The 17,937-nt window shown below is 45.7% G+C and overlaps 1 protein-coding gene and 1 long non-coding RNA gene across 13 annotated transcripts in view; one reads left to right on the top strand and one right to left on the bottom strand.

The window, feature by feature from the left end:
• Positions 1-17,937, top strand: part of Fry (FRY microtubule binding protein) — a 394,540-nt gene that overhangs the window by 233,645 nt on the left and 142,958 nt on the right. For all 11 annotated transcript variants that reach the window (XR_015633957.1, XR_015633958.1, XR_015633959.1 and 8 more), the window contains 4 exon segments: positions 3,990-4,129; positions 9,074-9,164; positions 9,327-9,406; positions 9,515-9,595. Coding sequence is in view for 8 of the 11 variants with exons in the window: in XM_087578221.1 (XP_087434347.1) it covers positions 3,990-4,129; positions 9,074-9,164; positions 9,327-9,406; positions 9,515-9,595 (392 nt within the window). In the remaining 3 variants the exon portion in view is untranslated.
• LOC148002160 (uncharacterized) lies at positions 6,743-17,614 on the bottom strand. 2 transcript variants are annotated; one of them, XR_015634572.1, is made up of 4 exons: positions 17,455-17,614; positions 14,888-15,049; positions 8,656-9,764; positions 6,743-8,426 (listed from the first exon to the last, which is right to left on the bottom strand). It is a non-coding gene; the product is annotated as an uncharacterized LOC148002160 (long non-coding RNA). The 2 variants fall into 2 exon arrangements; XR_015634573.1 differs by lacking the exon at positions 14,888-15,049.

Raw genomic sequence — 17,937 nt, 5'->3', positions numbered from 1 at the left:
TGTGTGCCCTGCATTTCGTAGCGTCTCATTTTGTCCTCATTTTAAAACCCAGGGAGATTAAGTCTTCCCTGTCTTGGTTTATGACTCTGAGCTTCAGAGAAACGGCTCTGTGCCGGGCCGGTAGAGCTGTAATGTGAAGCCAAGACCTTCTGAGCTTCTCAGTGCCCTTGGGAGATTATGAAAGTGTGCCAGGTGAAGGCTCAGGCAGCTCACGCTGGGCTCTGAGGCCGTTCAGTCACAAGCGTTTGCTCAGCAGTCTTGCTGTCATCCGCCCATTGCTTGTGCTATTGCTGTAATTTCCAAACGGTGTACTCAAATGTTCTGAGTAACTGCTTTGGTTTTTGTTGTTGTTGTTGTTGTTTGTTTTTTGTTTTTTATAGGTGCTGTCTGTCTTGTGTACGGTTAGAGCATCTTAGGTTGTTAATGTGTGAAAAGCATACTGCCTATTAGCAGAAAAGTCAGGGTAAAATGTATCCCTGTGCTAGGGTTGAGATAGCATCGTGAGCACTCATAACTGTCTCATAAAGGACCCGTGAGCCTGCGGTGTTTCAGCGGTCACCGTAGTGCCACAATGCAGTGAACACCTTGTTCAAAGTGGGTAAGTGGGGCTGGAGAGGTGGCCCAGTGGTTAGAGCACTGGCTGTTCTTACCGGGGACCTGGGTTCAGTTCCCGGTACCCACATGGTGGCTCATAGCTGTCTGTAACTCCAGGGCCAGTAGTTCTTTTGCCCTCTTCTGGCCCCTATGGGCACTTCATGCACATTGTGTACATCCGTACATGGAGGCAAACACATAAAATAAGAAAAATTACTGTCTTTAAAAATGTCTAAGTGAAGGTGAATAAGCTATTAAGAATAAAAAAAAAAAACCCTACATTGGATTTGTCCATTATCAGTGTTATTCAGAATTTCTGAAATGATTCTCCAGTAGAATGGTATGTGCCATAAAACCAAGGGGTTAGAACAACAACAAAATGGTGGCTAATCTTCCAGAAAAAAAAGTACTGAATCAAGTGTTTAAGGCTTTACCACTTAAACAGTGTGGTGTGTGGTTGAGTGAAAGCAAGCCGCACGTGCGGTTACTTTACAATGTCAGTGTTTTCAGAGTCTGCACAGTAGGTACCTTGACCCCCAGTGTCACTTGGCACTTGAACTCCCTTACAAAACGAAGTCATCGCTGGGGTGACTTTAAACCCACCATTTAGCTCACCACTCGTGGCCAGTCTATCTTGTGACTATAAAATATGGTGTGACCTCATGAAGTGAGTCTTCAAACATTTATGTGTGAAGTTTCCCTCTTTGTATTCGTCAGGGGTAACAAGATGTTTCAGAAAAGCCACCCTCTTCGCTGAAGCATAAACGGACAGTGTCTTTTAGCCTACTCACAACGTAAAAAGCCAAAGCAAATATTAGAACATTTGCAAAGTACATTTAGTACTCTTATATGCACCCCCAAAAAAAACACCCTTTGAAATGAGCCTGCGACTCCGTATACTCCGTCTCCACCTACTGCCCAGTCTCTGCCCATCCCCATAGAAGAGCATGATTATTTCAAAGCCACAAGGCCCGCTTTCAGCAACAGCACAGAGCTGGGATCATGTGGCCATTGGCTTCACTTCGTGTATAGGGCGGAGTCCAAAAGCCAAGCCAGCAAGACCTTCCTCCCTTCCTGGGCTTTGAGGGCCCAGCCTGGCAGATCCCAAACCCCCCCCCCCCTTGAAAGTCTGACTCCTGAAGGGCAGGGTCAGAGAGATGGAAGAGGCGCATCTGTCACCCTGCGGATTCCCTCCGAGATATTGTCAGGGCCTGTGGTGACGACAGCTTTGTGGTCATTTTTACAGGCAGACTGTGGAACCCTTGCTTCTTTGTTCTATGATAAAGACCATGGTCAAAGCCACTAAGGGAGGAAAGGTTTATTTGGCTTACACTTCGAGATCATAGTTCATTATTGAGAGAAGCCGAGGCAGGAATTCGGAGGCAGAAACTCGTGGAGACCCTGGGGAAAAACTGCTAGCTAGTTTGCTCCTTGTGGCTTGGTCAGCTTGGGCTCTTATAGAGCCCGGGGTGACTCCGCCCACCAGCCCGGGTGACTCCACCCACCAGCCCAGGGTGACTCCGCCCACAGTGGGCCGGAGCCTCCTACACCAATCATTAGTCAAGAAAACGCCCCACAAACCAACCCACAGGCCAGTCTAAAGGAGGCAGTTTCTCAGTTGAAGTTCCGTCATCCCAAATGACCATTGCTTGTGTCAAGGTATCGAAACAATATTAATAGTTAATAAATAATAATAACAAAAACCCTACCCAGCACCCTACCCAGTTATACCTAAATAAAGTGGCTGTTCCACCCAGAGATGCTTAGGGATCGGGTGTAAGTCCATCTCCGTTATAAATTTACAGTACCAGACTGGAGTATCACACACAGGAATGGTTTGATTTATCATTGTTTTTAAATTTTTACTAAATTATCTGTCTATCAATTTATATATCTATCTCTATCTCTTTTCTTTCTTTTGGGGGAGGGGGTAGATTTTTATTTTGATGTTTTTTTGTTTGTTTGTTTTGTTGAGAAGAGGTTTCTCTGTGTAGCCCTGGCTGTTTTGAAACTCATTGTGTAGACCATGCTGGCCTTGAATTCAGAGATCCTGCCTCCTGCCCCCTGCCCCCTGCCCCCTGCCTCTGTGCTGGAGTTAAAGGAATGCACCACTGTACCTGGCTAAATTTTCCTTACTTTTAAAAGGTTGTGTATGAGTTCCTACTTGTATGCACACATGTGCACCACATGTGTGCAGAGCCCATGAGGGCCAGAAGAGGGCGTCAGGTCCCCTGAAACCGGAGTTATATACAGACAGTTGTGAGCTGCCACGTGTGTGCTGGGAACTAAACCCAGGTCCTCTGCAAGAGCAGCCCATGCTCTTAACCACTGAGCCATCTTTCCAGACGTAAAATATTCTGTCTTATATTGGAATAACTTTAGCAAAATCTAGAGATCTCTCCCGTAACACACCACAACTTGCTTTCCTCCAGACAGTTATATTATATGGACATGGCAGGAAAACGTATTATGGTGCGGACGTAACTAGGGAGGATAAAGGCCACTGTTGTGCTTCTGAATAAACAGGTTGGTTTCCATTTGAAATCCTGATAACCAGATTCACAGAATGGTCTAAATACAACATTCTTGTTATTTTTCCACTTCTACTGACCTATGACTAAAGGTAACGCACAGCAGCTATGTATGTGCCTTACAACTGATGTCATGAGAGAAGGAGACCAAGGCGTTGAGTAATAGACTCTGAGGGGCAAGCCCTGCTCGCTCCCCTAATGGTTTTAGAAGTCACGGGGGAGAGTTTGCTCACAAGACCTCTTCACTTTAAAGGGCAGCTACACCAAGCTTGCTTAGCTGTGGAAGTAGGCTATTGAGGGTTTCAAACAACAAATAAATAAATTTTTTAATTTTCCTTTAGAGCAATAAAATCAAACTGTCCTTACTCATTGGTACCTAGAGCCTGACTGGGGGCAGAGTTCCAATGATTGCCTATTGGGAGAAAATAGCAACAGTTGTTGTTGTGAAGGTTATTCGTTTGGGAAACTGCTTTGCCTGTTTTGCTCTAATGATTAATATGTTTGAGTTATATTTATTTATACCCTAAGGACTTTCGAAGACTGAAACAGCACAGGGTTAATATGGCAGAGGACACAATAAAATAATACTTGTGGTTTCATGAAGAATTCAGGTGCGGGGACCATCCGATTGCCACAGTGACCGGTGGTCAGGGGTCAGGTGTGCTGTGAGTAACAGGATTATTATGTGAAGAGTGTCTTTGGTGCTAAGTGACTTGACATACGTACTTATGAAAGAGATGTCTGGGCATGTGTAGGAAACTTGGTGGCACATTGCTGGTGGTTGATCATTTATTCAACAGCCAGTGTCTGGGGACTGGCCTTGCCAGCAAATCTTCTGATGGCCTGCGTCTCTCTGTCCCTAAGGTCATCAGCTCCATGAGTTCCCTCTCTGAGTACTGCCTGCCCTCCATCCTGCGAACACTGTTTGACTGGTACAAAAGGCAGAACGGCATGGAGGACGAATCGCACGAGTACAGACCACGAACGAGCAATAAGTCCAAAAGGTATTTACTTTCTCTCTCTCTCTCTCTCTCTCTCTCTCTCTCTCTCTCTCTCTCTCTCTTCCCCCCCCTCCCTCTCTCTCATGCCTGTCATGCTCTTGCCCCTGTCTTTCCTCATGCATCAAAATGAGAATTATGTAGCACATGGGGCTCTCCAACATTCCAGGAAGAGCCCCTGCAAATTACGTGGTGCGCTCTGGTTCATAGCAGGTGAAGTATTTGGAGCATCCTATCCCCGCCGTCTGGCTCCAGTTGGAAATGCACCGGCCTTATTTATATATTTGTCAGCACAGACTACAGTGGGCCCCAGGTCATCATATTGGTTCTTCTTCCTTCCACAACCTCCCCTTCCTAGGTCTATAGTCAAGATCAGGCCACTGCAAGCCCAGTGACTCCATCAGATAGTTGAATATTAGCCTGTTACCCAGGTAACAGGAGTGCTTAGCGAACCATGGTGGAAGGACACCGGGCTACTGGGAGGGAGTCCTACGGCTCGCTATCTCTCTGTACCTTAGAGAGAGGGGGTTAAATTCATGCCTGCAACTTCCACTGCCGAATGAAGACTGTCCGAGCATTCCGTGGTCTGTCTCCCCTGTGGGTTTGAGAAGTGGAATTTACTACCTCGGGAGCTGTTTGGCATTCTTATAGGATCAAGTCAGCGTGTGACCCCAGATAGTAGGCAAACACTGAATTTCCTAAGTTTGAAGTTAAGGTATGGTACCTGAGCAAAGAAAGAAACAAATTATGGATATGAAGAAGGTTTAACATAACTTTTAAAAAATGAAATTATGGACTGGAGGGATGGCTGAGTTTGAAAATAAATACTGCTCTTGCAGAGGACCTGTGCTGGGCCCCCATACCCACATCAGGAATCTTTTTTTTTTTTTATTATTTTTATTTTTTATTTGGAGCTGGGAACTGAACCCAGGGCCTTGCGCTTGCTAGGCAAGCATTCTACCACTGAGCTAAATCCCCAACCCCCACATCAGGAATCTTATAACCACCTATGTCCCAGGTCTTTGGGGATCAGATTCCTTGTTAACCTCTTTGGATACTTGCACTCACATGCACACCCATACATACATGTAGTTAAAAATAAGATGAATCTCGAAGGAAAAAGAGGCTATCTTGAAACTAGTTCTGTTTCTCCACAGGAATTGATTGTACTTTTTTTTAAGTGCTTTTAAACACGGTAACTTGAAATCTGCTACTAAAAATCAGATACCCACCACTGCTTTCAAGGGGTTTAGCCTTTGTTCTTCCTGATAACCCTGATATTATGTTTAAAGTTTTCTTTTTGAAACTTAAGACCTGTAATTCTATCAAATACGTTTCTTTTGGGCCTGTAAGTTAGTTTGCTAAAACTTGAGTTTCTGCAACAGTCAATCATATTGATCACTTTGTTCCAGAAGATGATGGATAACTTTTCCCACACTGAGTATATTTTAGTTGAAGGAATTAAAAAAAAAAAAAAAGCACAGAAAAACAACTAAAACCAGAGCCTCACTCTCTAGCTGGATTAGCCCAATGCACCGGGCAGACCTTCTTTTCCAGCTTCCCAAGTACTGGGGTTAGAGACATGAGCTAGCAGGAAGTACCCAAGCACAGTATACGACATCCTGTGACAGCCACTGCTTTGAAGTATGTGTTTCCTGGTCTTAGATGATTCCCAGCACTGAACAGCTGACACCACTAAGTCCGGTGTTTTCTGCCTCCAAAAAGAAAGCCTCCTCCCATTACCCGTCTTTCTTTAATCTTTTCCTTTGTTTAGATTTTTAGTTTCATTTTGTGCCTATAAGAATTTGCCTGCACGCATGTGCATGCGGTGCCCGTCAAGGCCAGAAGAAGGCATCAGATTCCTTGAGACTGAACTTACAGATGGTTGTGAGCCACCATGCCAGTGCCAGGAACCCAGGTCCCCTGCAGGAGCAGCCAGTGATCTTAACTGCTGAGCCATCTCTCCGGCCCCTTTAGCAGTCTCTCTTCAAGAATAACTTTTTAACATATTCAAATTCGACGACAGAATTTCCATTATGTGTCTGAAAATGGTTTGCAGTAAATTCATGCAATAGCTTCCTCCCATCAGAAGCATTGGCTTGTGAGTGGGAGAGAGACTCCCCTGAGGGTGGCTCCCCACAGGGACCCAGCAGCCATTTGTAATAATTGAACTAAATGAGTTTGGTCTTTTTCCTCTGCCCTGTCAGAATTCAATCACTAAAACTAGATTCTCGATGAGTTGAAAATGCAAGGTTTGTTGCTGTTGTTTTTGTTGTTTTTGTTGTTGTTGTTTGGGTTTGTTTGTCTTTGTTTCTGGGTTTGGTTTTTAATCACTATTGGTCCTTTGCAGGAAACTGGGGTCAATTTTGAGGTCAGATGTCCACAGAATTAGAACAGTAAAATTTACCTCAGTAGCGTGTTAGCTATACTTCAACATGTGAGATAAGAGAATCTAGCCAGATGGCGGGCGGCCTTGGTGCACATCTTTAATCCCTGCAATTGGGAGGCGGCCAGCCTGGTCTACAGAGCAAGTTCTATGACAGCCAGAGCTGCACAGAGAAACTGTGTGTGTGTGTGTGTGTGTGTGTGTGTGTGTGTGTGTGTGTGTGTGAGAGAGAGAGAGAGAGAGAGAGAGAGAGAGAGAGAGAGAGAGAATGAATGAGTCTGTGTCTAGCTAGGCTATGACTAAAATGGCAACTTGAGAGAGAGGCCTGAGCGAGGGAAAACAGTCGAGTGGAGGAACTGTCACTGGGTCATGGATCTAAGATTAGAGTAGTAGCAGCATTTTTCACTGTAAAAGCATTTGTTAGATGTCTCTGGCTCCTGTCAGTTGTAGGTAATAAAATGTATTCACTACTAGAAAAGTATATATCTTTTATCTGAAGGCATAATTTACCTTATTAAATAAAATCAGAGTTTTAAAATGTTTGATTTGATTTTTTGTTTTTGTTTTTTCCCAGCCAGGAATTACCCTTTTCTTGGGGTTCTCTGGGTACTTTTAGAAACAATTCTATGTTTCATTTTTATTCTTATCATCATCATTGTATTATTATCATCATCATTACTGGGTAGAGGTGAGGAGCCAGGGCGGGGCAGGGGGAGCATGATCACATGTGTAATTGTCTTATGCGGGGGTCACAGGGCAGCTTTGGGGAGTCACCTCCACCATGGGTTCCAGGAGTGGAGCTTGGGTGGTGAAGCTTTCACTTCAGGCAGACACTTGCCTTCTCTGGCCACGTTAAAGGACCTTTGCCAAACTGCTCTCTGCTGCTGCTGTCTTCAGAGACTTCTTGCCCTTGCTTTCCAACCTCCTTTGTCCATCTTCTGAGACGCATGCTGGAGTCTTGACTGGACAACACTCTTTTTGAACACAGATTTGTACAACGTCTGTTCCCAGCAGTGCTTTCTAGCATCTAGCTCAAGTGTGTCTCGAACGACCTCGGATCCATTTGGTTACACGCTTCCTCCTGCCTCGCTGCTCAGAAATGATCTGAAATGATTTCCCTTGGAAAAGCAATCCCCAAAGCTTCCTCTCTTAACCTCACCAACCCACCAGGATGTGACTTCATACAGGCACTTTCCGGAAGTTTGTGTGTGCGCGTGCGTGCGTGCGTGCGTACGAGAGAGAGAGACAGACAGAGACAGAGACAGAGACACGAGAGACACAGAGAAAGACACAGAGAGTGTCTTTAACCCCACCTTGTTTCCCTCTTACTCTTCATTCCTAGACATATAAGCATTTCATACTTTAAATTCCTTTGACTTATTCTGAAAATACCCTCCAAAGAAATGTATATCCCGCCGTCTTCAACAAATATGGACCCTGTACGTGTTTAGGAGATGACACTAAACAATATATATGCCTGACCACCACAAACCTTCATTTAAGTAAAGTTGACCATCTCTCTTGGAAAAAAAAAATCCCCAAACTGAAATGTTCCAAAATAAAGATAAATAAATAAAGGTTTGATGCCAACAGGAAGGCCAAAAGTAAACGCTCCCACAGCTGATCTCCCGAATCAGACACAGGCGACACAGCGAGCGGTGTGCTCAGCACATGCTAACACCATCAGGCCACACGGAAGGTATTCGGGAGACGTAAGGAATTTCATGTTTAGATTTGGGTCTTATCCCCACGATGTTGTGTGTACAAAGACTCCGAAGTCAGAAGACATCTGGCATTTTGGAGGAGGTCACTCAGTCCGTATTGCTAGCATTTCGTTTTCATGGTTGGAAAAGGTAGAAGTGGCAGAATTTTAAGTCGGGTGACCTTTCCATACCACGGTCACCGCAGCAGGCACCACTGAGGATCGAGACATGGAGAAAGCAGGTGTGGAGATTGTGCGTTTCCCTGGGCATGCTTCTTCTGCTCCCTAGCTTTACCATGAGTGCAAATGATTCCACCTTTTCCTCCCTCCCTCCCTCCCTCCCTCCCTCCCTCCCTCCCTCCCTCCCTCCCTCCCTCCCTCCCGCCATTAAGTCTCAAGTGACAAAGGGACCACCAGAAAGAACAGAAAGAAGCGCTGGCTTACCTCTGTTCCTGCTCTGTTCCTAGCTTCTCCTCAGCTAGGATCTGAGATGGGAAGTCCATTAACTACATCAGTACCTTATGTCCCAAGGTCCTTTGAATGCGCACCCCCACCGTGGAAGCTCTGTCTCGTATATGGATTGTATCTTATGAACAGCCGCCTGGGCTGTAGGGCGACTATAGGAAAGTTCACAGAATGAGGCTCCAGACCCACGGACGGCTGTGCGGTTGGCACTTTGTAAAGTCAGATATTCGGGCAAATATGGCCCACTGAACCATGTGGCAGCAGCAGGCTTCCTGTGCAGATAACACGTGATCTCATCATAGCAGGGTGGTCCGGGGAGGAGGGTGGGGCGGGGCTGGGAGCAGTCTTCTGATTGGTCCATTTCACCCTGAAAGCGCCTTTGTCTTAACCTTTGCAGTGACGAGCAGCAGCGAGACTATTTGATGGAGAGACGGGACCTCGCCATCGACTTTATCTTCTCTTTAGTGTTAATAGAGGTCTTGAAGCAGGTGAGCGATCCGTTGGCTATCACTTCCAAATGCTGGGCAGTGTGAATCCTGCCCACTGACTACAGTAGGCCACAGGTCATTAGTGGAGTGACCGTTACAGACAGGCTGTTTAATCGTCTCTTCCAAATTCAATGTCACCTTCCTTTTTTTTTTTTTTCCCAGATCCCCCTTCATCCTGTAATAGACGGCTTAGTACACGATATTATTAACTTGGCTTTCAAGCACTTTAAGTACAAAGAAGGGTAAGCTGATGTCTCTCCTTAGAGTATTGACAAAGTCGAATGCTTGCTTCAGCGTTAGCTCATCGGTCTTTTCCGGCCACCTAACTTGTCTAATTCCGTTTCACTCAGGTACCTGGGTCCCAACACCGGCAACATGCACATTGTAGCAGATCTGTACGCAGAGGTCATCGGAGTGCTGGCCCAAGCCAAGTGAGTGAGCGCCGAGCCCTGCAGCCTCTAACTTACAGAGAGGTTTGCATGGGGACTGAGCTTCGTACACATGCACATCCTGAAGCCAACTAGAGGCTCCTTCAAGGCAGGTCCATCCTAGCAGTTGGGCAAGATTTCCACCACATCCCTGCATTTCAGGCCACTGTTCCTAAGAGGAAAAAAGAAAATGGACGTGACCAGATTACTTTCTCTCTGCTCAAATACTCCAAAGATGGTTTTTTAGTTTATCTACCAGGATCAGGTAGTTACAATCTATCACCCGTAAGTGGGAAAATTCCATTCTACAATGTCCCCTTTACTACAGACCTTACTTAATTCAGCCGAGCTAAAAATGTCCCAGACATTTTGGAAACAAGTCGGGGGAGAAATTCTCCTTGCTAAATTTATCTGGCCCCGTGCCTTAGCAGGCTAGGGCAGCGCCATGTTAGACCGTGAGCACTGATAAACTCGTTCCGGATGGGTGTCACACCTGACTTACCAGTCTTCATTCTCTATACGACGCAGAGGCAGGCGAGTCGAGAGCCCGAATGTCTAGGTCAGGTAAAATGAGCTAAGGACATGGTGCGAATTCAGGCCAAGGGAACAGATTGTAGCGAATAATGCCTCAGTCCTTGTGAAGTGCAGTTGAGAGAGAGAGAGAGAGAGAGAGAGAGAGAGAGAGAGAGAGAGAGAGAGAGAGAGAGAGAGAGAGACACAGAGAGGTCTGTCTTCAAGAGATGGAATTCTTCATGCCCATAAGTTAGTGCATCCCTCGACCCCCATTAGAGGAGGTTCTTTTTGCAGTCAGTGGCAATAATTGGGACTCGCGACTGGTCAACGTACAGAGGAAGATACCATGGCGGGCTCGCTCAATGTGAGACACCCATATCATGCTCCATGCCTCTAAGATCCAGGGAGCATCAAGGAAGAAAGCATTAAGACGGTTAAGGACCGGAGGCAGTGGCTGCCTGCCGAGAAACAGTGTTTGCTGGACACGACAGGGCTGTTGCACCTATGAACCGGAAGCAGCTAGGGCGCCAGGTTTAAGACCTGCATAAGATGGAGCTAGCCCACATCCCTGCACGGACGGGGGAGGGGAGACAGTGGAGTGGGGGCGGGACACACTCATGAACTCTGGGGGGGGGGGCGGGACACACTCATCAACTCTCGCGGGGTGGGGGAGGGGGGACGGGGGAGTGGGGGCGGGACACACTCATGAACTCTCGCGGGGGGGAGGGGGGACGGTGAAGTGGGGGTGGGACACACTCATGAACTCTCGCGGGGGGGGGAGGGGGGACGGTGGAGTGGGGGCGGGACACACTCATGACCTCTCGCCCATGGCTGCTGGGGAGAGGGGATCAGGTTTCAGGGCTGGGGTCTGGAGAGTCTGCCTGTTTGTTCGTGTTCCCCTTACCACAGCACTGTGTGAGCTCAGTGTGCTTTTTAAAAGTGCACATGAAGTTGGGAAGGAAAAGCGACCGGGGGATAGGGGAGGAGCTGGAGGGAGGCTTGGACTGGGTTTCATCCAAACACATTAGGTACAGGTGGGGGATGCTCCAATGGTTAAAAAAAAAAAAAAGTTCTAAAAAATTAAAAATTATCTTTAAACCTGGCCGTACAACTTCATCTAAAGAGGAAACTGCGTAGTGTTGTTAGTACAGGTGTCCTCGCTGTATGCGCTTGGGTTTGCTCCCAGATGCCTTGTTCCCGCGGTCACCAAAGTCTGAGATGCCCGAGGCCTGTGCAGAGAGCTAATGAGGTCTTTACTACACATAATCTTTGCCCTCCCGCCATACATTACGTCACTCTGGGTAACCTATAACCCCTGATACCGTGTGATTGCTGAGTAAACAGTTAACGGGCTGCATCGTTCAGGGAACAGTAAAAAAGAAAATTAACCCCACCCCAGAGAAATGAAATTTCCTCACTTAGCATAGAAGTGCATAATTTATCAAAATAAATTTTTTCCATTGTCATCGTCATCATCATCCTTTTATTAGGGGGCACAAACAATTGACAAGAATCGATTCTCTCCACTGTCGAGTCCTGAGAACTAAACTCAGGTCATCAGTCTTGGCAGCAAGCACCTTTACTTCCTAAGCCATCTCGCTGGCCCCTCCAAAACGTTTTTCAACTACTTACACAAGTCCACCTAACCCTGGGAAAACCATAAGATCATAGAGAATAGAATCACCCCCGACATGACTTGCAGCAGTTTCTCCTTCTCTCGGATCCGTCTTTCCAGTAAATGAGTTGTCTGCTTTCTAACACAGGGAAACATCAGCATTAGAGAGTGGAGGGGGGGCGTCTGGAGGGCAAGGCACTGACATCAGGGAGAAGTATCACGGTCAATGGCAGACAGTCACAGAGGAGAACCAGATGAAGGACACTTTATTAAATGGCAGGGGCCAGCGCAAGACCCTGGCTTCGGTCCCCAGCTCCAAAAAAAAAAAAAAAAAAAAAAAAAAATGGCAGGGGCCAGAGAGCTCGTCAGAGGTACAGAAGACCCAAGCTCAGTTCCCAGCACACGGAGGCTCACAACCACTTGTAACTCCGGTTCCAGGGGATATGACGCCCTCTCCTGGCTCCCACAGGCACTGCGGGCCATTGTGCTTGAGTCTCAAGTATACTTGAAAAAAAAATCTGTAATGGTTCACGAGTCACTAGGGTAAGGAGGAATGATGTGTTTTAGAAAGATTTTATTTAATCGAGTAGTGACTATATTTGCATTAGGCTGAATAAAGCTGCCATTATCTGGTCATTAATCCATGCATACCTGGAAATGATTTTTAGAGGAGATCAATATGTGTACTTACTGAACTCATCAGACTCTGGAAAATCTCAGAGTATTTGTAATTATACTAGCAAATTCTTCTCATGTTATAACATGGAAAGTTTGGTACATTAAAATAACAAAAAATATAATGTTTATACTTCTCTTAGTTTTTATGAATAATAGATAATACTGCATATTTTCAAATGACCAAGGCTAGGCGGGCTCTAAACAAGTGTTGTGACAAGTATCAAGTATGCCAGCTCAAGCCCATCATCCCAAAACCCAAGTGACTAGAGCAGAAGGATTGCTGCCAGAGAGAGGCTAGCCTGGTCTACAGAATGAGTTCCTGGATAGCCAGGGTTAGACAAAGAAACCCTGTCTCAAAAAAAAAAAGAAAGAAAGAAAGAAAGAAAGGAAGGAAGGAAGGAAAAGAAAAGGAAAGGAAATAAAAGAAAGAAAAGAAAAAAGAAAGAAAGGAAAGAAAGAAAAGAAAAAAGAAAAGAAATATTTCAAATTATATCACTTTCATTGTATTGACAAATTCCTTAATTGCTATCATTAAAGGCTGTTTGTTTCTCTTCAGTACTGTATTGATGTTTTCAAAGTCAATTATAAACTTAGAAGATACTCTGGCCAGTCCGCTGTTAAAGCGTTCAGGGACTCAGACAGCCCATGGGACGTTCTCAGCCGGGCAACGCGCTGTCTTCGTTGACAGACGGCGCAGCCTTACGTCAGCGCTGCACGTGAAGCGTCTCTGAGTACCAGGGACACCACTTTATTGTTTCATTGGACAGGTTCTACTTTTTGCGAGATCAGGAGGGAGAGAAAGGGCACGTGGCTCTCTGACAGTGTCCTTCTCCCCCCACCCCCCCCTTAGTAAGGCTGAACCAGCTCCTTCTGATTTTAGGTTGAAGAGCAGCTCCCCTCCTCCTTGTGACTTGGTTATTGGGGCTCCGTTTGGTCTCGGAGTTTTAGCCGAGCTGGTGTTTAACCTTTGCAGTGGCAATGCCACTTAATCCCTTGCCTTTAAGGTCTGTTTTGATATGGAGCTATTCAAATATAGTACTAATTTCTTCCAATGTGAACTTAAGTTAAAAATAGGTTTTTCTAAATACTTGAGTATTTAGAAAAGTTTGATACAGGTGTTTAGATGATTCAAAGATGCCTAGATTTGGAAACTGGGTTTTCTTTTCTTTTCCTCCATAACTATGAACTAACTATACGTCTTAAAACAAAGGCTTGCCTTCTTCTCTTCTCTTTTCTTTTCTCTTCTTTTCTTTTCTTCTTTCCTTCCTTCCTTCCTTTCTCTCTCTCTCCCTTTCTTTCTTCCTTCCTTCCTTCCTTCCTTCCTTCCTTCCTTTCTTTCTTTCTTTCTTTCTTTCTTTCTTTCTTTCTTTCTTTCTTTCTTTCTTTCTTTCATGTCCATGGATGCTTTGTATGTGTTCCATGGGGTGCAGTACATGCAGAGGCCAGAAGGGGAGCCAGATCCCCTGAAACTGGAGTTACACGTGGAATTGAACCCAGGACCTCTGTAAGAGCAGCAGGTGCTCTTAACCACTGAGTAATTTCTGCAGGCCCCTTTATGTGAGTCTCATAGAATACCACAAATTGAGAAGATCATTATAAAGGAAATTAGATTTTAATTGGAAATAGATCTGCAGGTTAGTTGAATCCTTAAATAACGTGTTTATGTTATGTGGAACAAGTAAAAAATAGTTGCGTCTATTTCTAAATGAAAAAGTAATTATTATCGTATTGACGTACCGAGTTACGTAAGCAGCCTGCCCTTTTTACCCCTCCATGTTAGCAGAGGATCAGGATTAAAATAATAAATGTTTAACTGCAGGCCTTTCCTATGAGAAATGCCTGTGGCCGACGGGAGACACGAATTGATGTTAATAACATTTAATATTAATGACATGTTCTAACCGTGTTTGCTTTGAGACACTTCTCAATGATGTCCTCAGAGTGGAGCACAAGGGTGTGCACAGCGCCTGTTTAACCACCCCCATGTCAACAGACTCCCCACTTCTCGTCAGTCAAGGCTCTCAGCTTAGTTACCGAGTACCCACTGTGTGCCTGATCTTGTGAAGTGTGCATGTAGCCAGAGGTGTCTGACGATAAACAGTAAAGGAGTGAATTGTAACACATTCAAGTTAAGAACCTTTCTCCCCACCCTCCCCAACCTGTTTCTCTTCCTCTTTCTCTTTCCAAAGTCCTTCCATCCATCCATCCTCCCTCCCTCCCTCCCTCCCTATCTTCCTTCCTTCTTTTCTCTCTTCCTCTTTTCCTTTGGTAGTGGAAATTGAACCCAGGGCCTTTCATATGATAGCCCATCGACCACCATTAAACTTAGGCCCCCAGGCATGCTGGGAAACACTGCTGCAGATCCATAACCAGTCCTCATCTTCTTGTGTTTCCCAGGCTGGCCTGGAACTCTCAGTATCTCTGGCAGACTACAACCCTTAAAACTCCCAATCCTGCCTCAGTCTCCTGAGGAGCTGGCACTTACAGACCTGTACCCCAGGCCAGGCTGCCACACCGATGTCTGTGTTTTCATCCACACGGTGTTCACTTGAGTCGTTGAGGAAAGTGTCTTGGTCCGTCTGTCGGGTCAGCTCACTTTCAAGCTGTGTGGTCAGCTGGCCGGATGGTTGCCCAAGTGATAGGTCAGGATGCTGGGGACGCATAACAAAGGTGACAGACTGGAGAGCTTTCCTGACAGATGTTTATTTCTTCAGAGTTCGGGGCATCAGGTTAAGGTGTTGGCAGGGCCAATTCCCCTGTGCAGAAGTAGCCTTTGTTAAGGCTTTACCTATCTGTGCTGTGTCCGATGATCTTGTCTTTAAAACATCCCAGCCATACTGAGCGACGGCCCATGCCAGTCAGCCCATCGACCTTTTACCTCTTCAACTGCCTCCTAGTACGGTCATGCTCATTCTGTGTATGAGAATTCGGGGGTATGGGGGAGGGGAAGAAAGGCATGAACAACCCATAATGCTAAGTCTAGGCAGGGGCTAGAAGATATATTTTAAGTGAGTTTTCAGACCTTGCCCACATAGGGAAGATACTTTAAAAGTCCTGGATTTAGCCTTAGTGTGTCGCAGGGGATTAAGAGGAGGGAAGTCTGAGGTCAGCCATGGCCTTCAGGCACCAACTCCATCATCGATCAGCTGTCCAGCTTTGTTAGGGCTTGAAGCCTTGATGTTTGAAAAGGAAGCAACCATCCCCCTTCATGGGCCTGCCCTGAGGATTAAAGCGTCATGGTGTGTGGTTGAAGTGCTGCAGACTCCTCCTAGATGTCTGTTGGCCTCCGTGGTCATTTTTGCCATCTTAACATATGTGTGTAATATGTGTGTATGTGTATGTGTATATATATATACATACACACACACACACACACATATATATACATACACACACACACACACACACACACACACACACACACATATATATATATATATATATATATATATATATATATATATATATATATGTTGTGTACATGTCTTAGTCAGGATTTCTACTCCTGCACAGACATCATGACCAAGAAGCAAGCTGGGGAGGAAAGGGTTTATTCAGCTTACACTTCCACATTGCTGTTCATCACCAAAGGAAGTCAGGACTGGAACTCAAGCAGAGCAGGAAGCAGGAGCTGATGCAGAGGCCATGGAGGGATGTTACTCACTGGCTTGCTTCCCCTGGCTTGCTCAGCTTGCTTTCTTATAGAACCCAAGACCAGCAGCCCAGTGTCAGCACCGCCCACAATGGGCGGGGCCCTCCCCTCTTGGTCACTAGTTGAGAAAATGCCTTACAGCTGGGTCTCATGGAGGCATTTACTTAACTGAGACTCCTTTCTCTGTGATAACTCCAGCTTGTGTCAAGTTGACACACAAAACCAGCCGGTATAGTACATATGTACTATACACACACATACTCACACAGATACATACTCACACACATATACACACACACTGACACACACATACGCACACATTCACACACACACACACTCACACATACATTCACACACACACATATATACACACATACACACACACACATACGCACACACACACACTCACACACTCACACACATATATACACACACATACACACTCACAAACACATATGCACACACACACACTCACACATACACTCACAAACATACACACACACACCCCACACATACACACACATATACACACATGACATAGAATAGAATTGCGTCACTGGGACTTAGGATTTATATTTTAGAATGTTCAGGAGCTCGATTCTCAGTTTCCACTCAAACAGGCATTACCTGACACCAAATCAAGCTTTCTAAATTTAATACATTTTGATCTTTATCAATATTTTCATCTGGAAGACAAAACCACAATTTTACATTCCCTGTGGTATATTTTACTTATAAAATGTAGTGCAACCAATATTTCCTCCCAAGTATTCAGGAAATGTCAGAGACGGCAAGATGGGCCAGTTTGAAATGTCGTCCGGGGAGTGGATGTTTTATGGAAATCCTTAAAATGCCACCTCAGATCAGGAGTGAGCCCTTAGCCGAGTCACCAGCCCGAGGGAGAATACCTCACTCTAATGCGTTTGATCCTCACGTGGGCATTCGCCCTTCTGCCCAGCTGCCTCTCTACAAAGAATGCAGCAAGTGTTAGAAACCCTGTAAGGTTTAGTAAACTGCGACGGGGGACACTGCAGCACCCCCATCCTGTGTCTGCCAGCAGAGTACCCCGCGCCCACTTCTGCTTTCTGTCGGGGCCCTGTGATGTCTGCGTCGAGACAACGGTTGCTCTGAACTCTTCAGATCTGGGGAGTTTATTTTCACCTTTCATGATCACGGCTGCCCGCCTAAGTTAGGTTTGCTCTACTCCCTAGCCTCCGATGTTGTGGGAATAATTAATCCCTTCCCGGGGTTCCTGCCCCGCCTTTGATCATTTAATCCCTGGATAAAAACCACACAGCCTTTATATCTTCAATGAGCCTTAAACGGCACCAGAGCTGGGCCAATATCCCCCGTCCATGCTGTGAGAATCTCATTTCCCATCGATAGCCCCAAGTCATTACTTACTACGCACGCTTCGTCTGGGCTGCTCTTAACTCCAATTGGCCAGCCCAGGCTAGACTCGAGCCAATGGGCCTCCTTTCTGCCTCTGCCTCTAGAATGCAGGAGTCATGGGCACGTACCAGCCTTCTCCCTTTTCTCTGATATAATTTCAATTTTTCCCATTACCAGACTTTTCCTTCAACTTAAAATATATTTTTCCGTGATCATTGGCCTAAAATTACACAAGAACAGCAGAGGGCTTTGGCAATGGAAATTGAGGTATTTTAGGCATCCTTTGAGATACAGATCCAAAAATTATTTGTGGTCACTGTCAGAAATAGCCGACCCCATGAGCTGCACGCAGATGTTCGCTGTCGGACACTCTGGGCCCTAGGGACCTGCAAGTATTTTGGTGGTGGCTGAGAAAACAGACGAATGTTTGTGTGTTTCGTATGTTCAGGTTAGAGCTAAACCATCCCGACAGGGTCTAAACAGCAGCTCGGCTCA

This window comes from Rattus norvegicus, chromosome 12, assembly GCF_021556685.1.
Source record: "Rattus norvegicus strain SHRSP/BbbUtx chromosome 12, alternate assembly SHRSP_T2T, whole genome shotgun sequence".
Lineage (NCBI taxonomy): Eukaryota > Metazoa > Chordata > Mammalia > Rodentia > Muridae > Rattus > Rattus norvegicus.
This window is presented reverse-complemented; position numbering and strand designations above follow the sequence as displayed.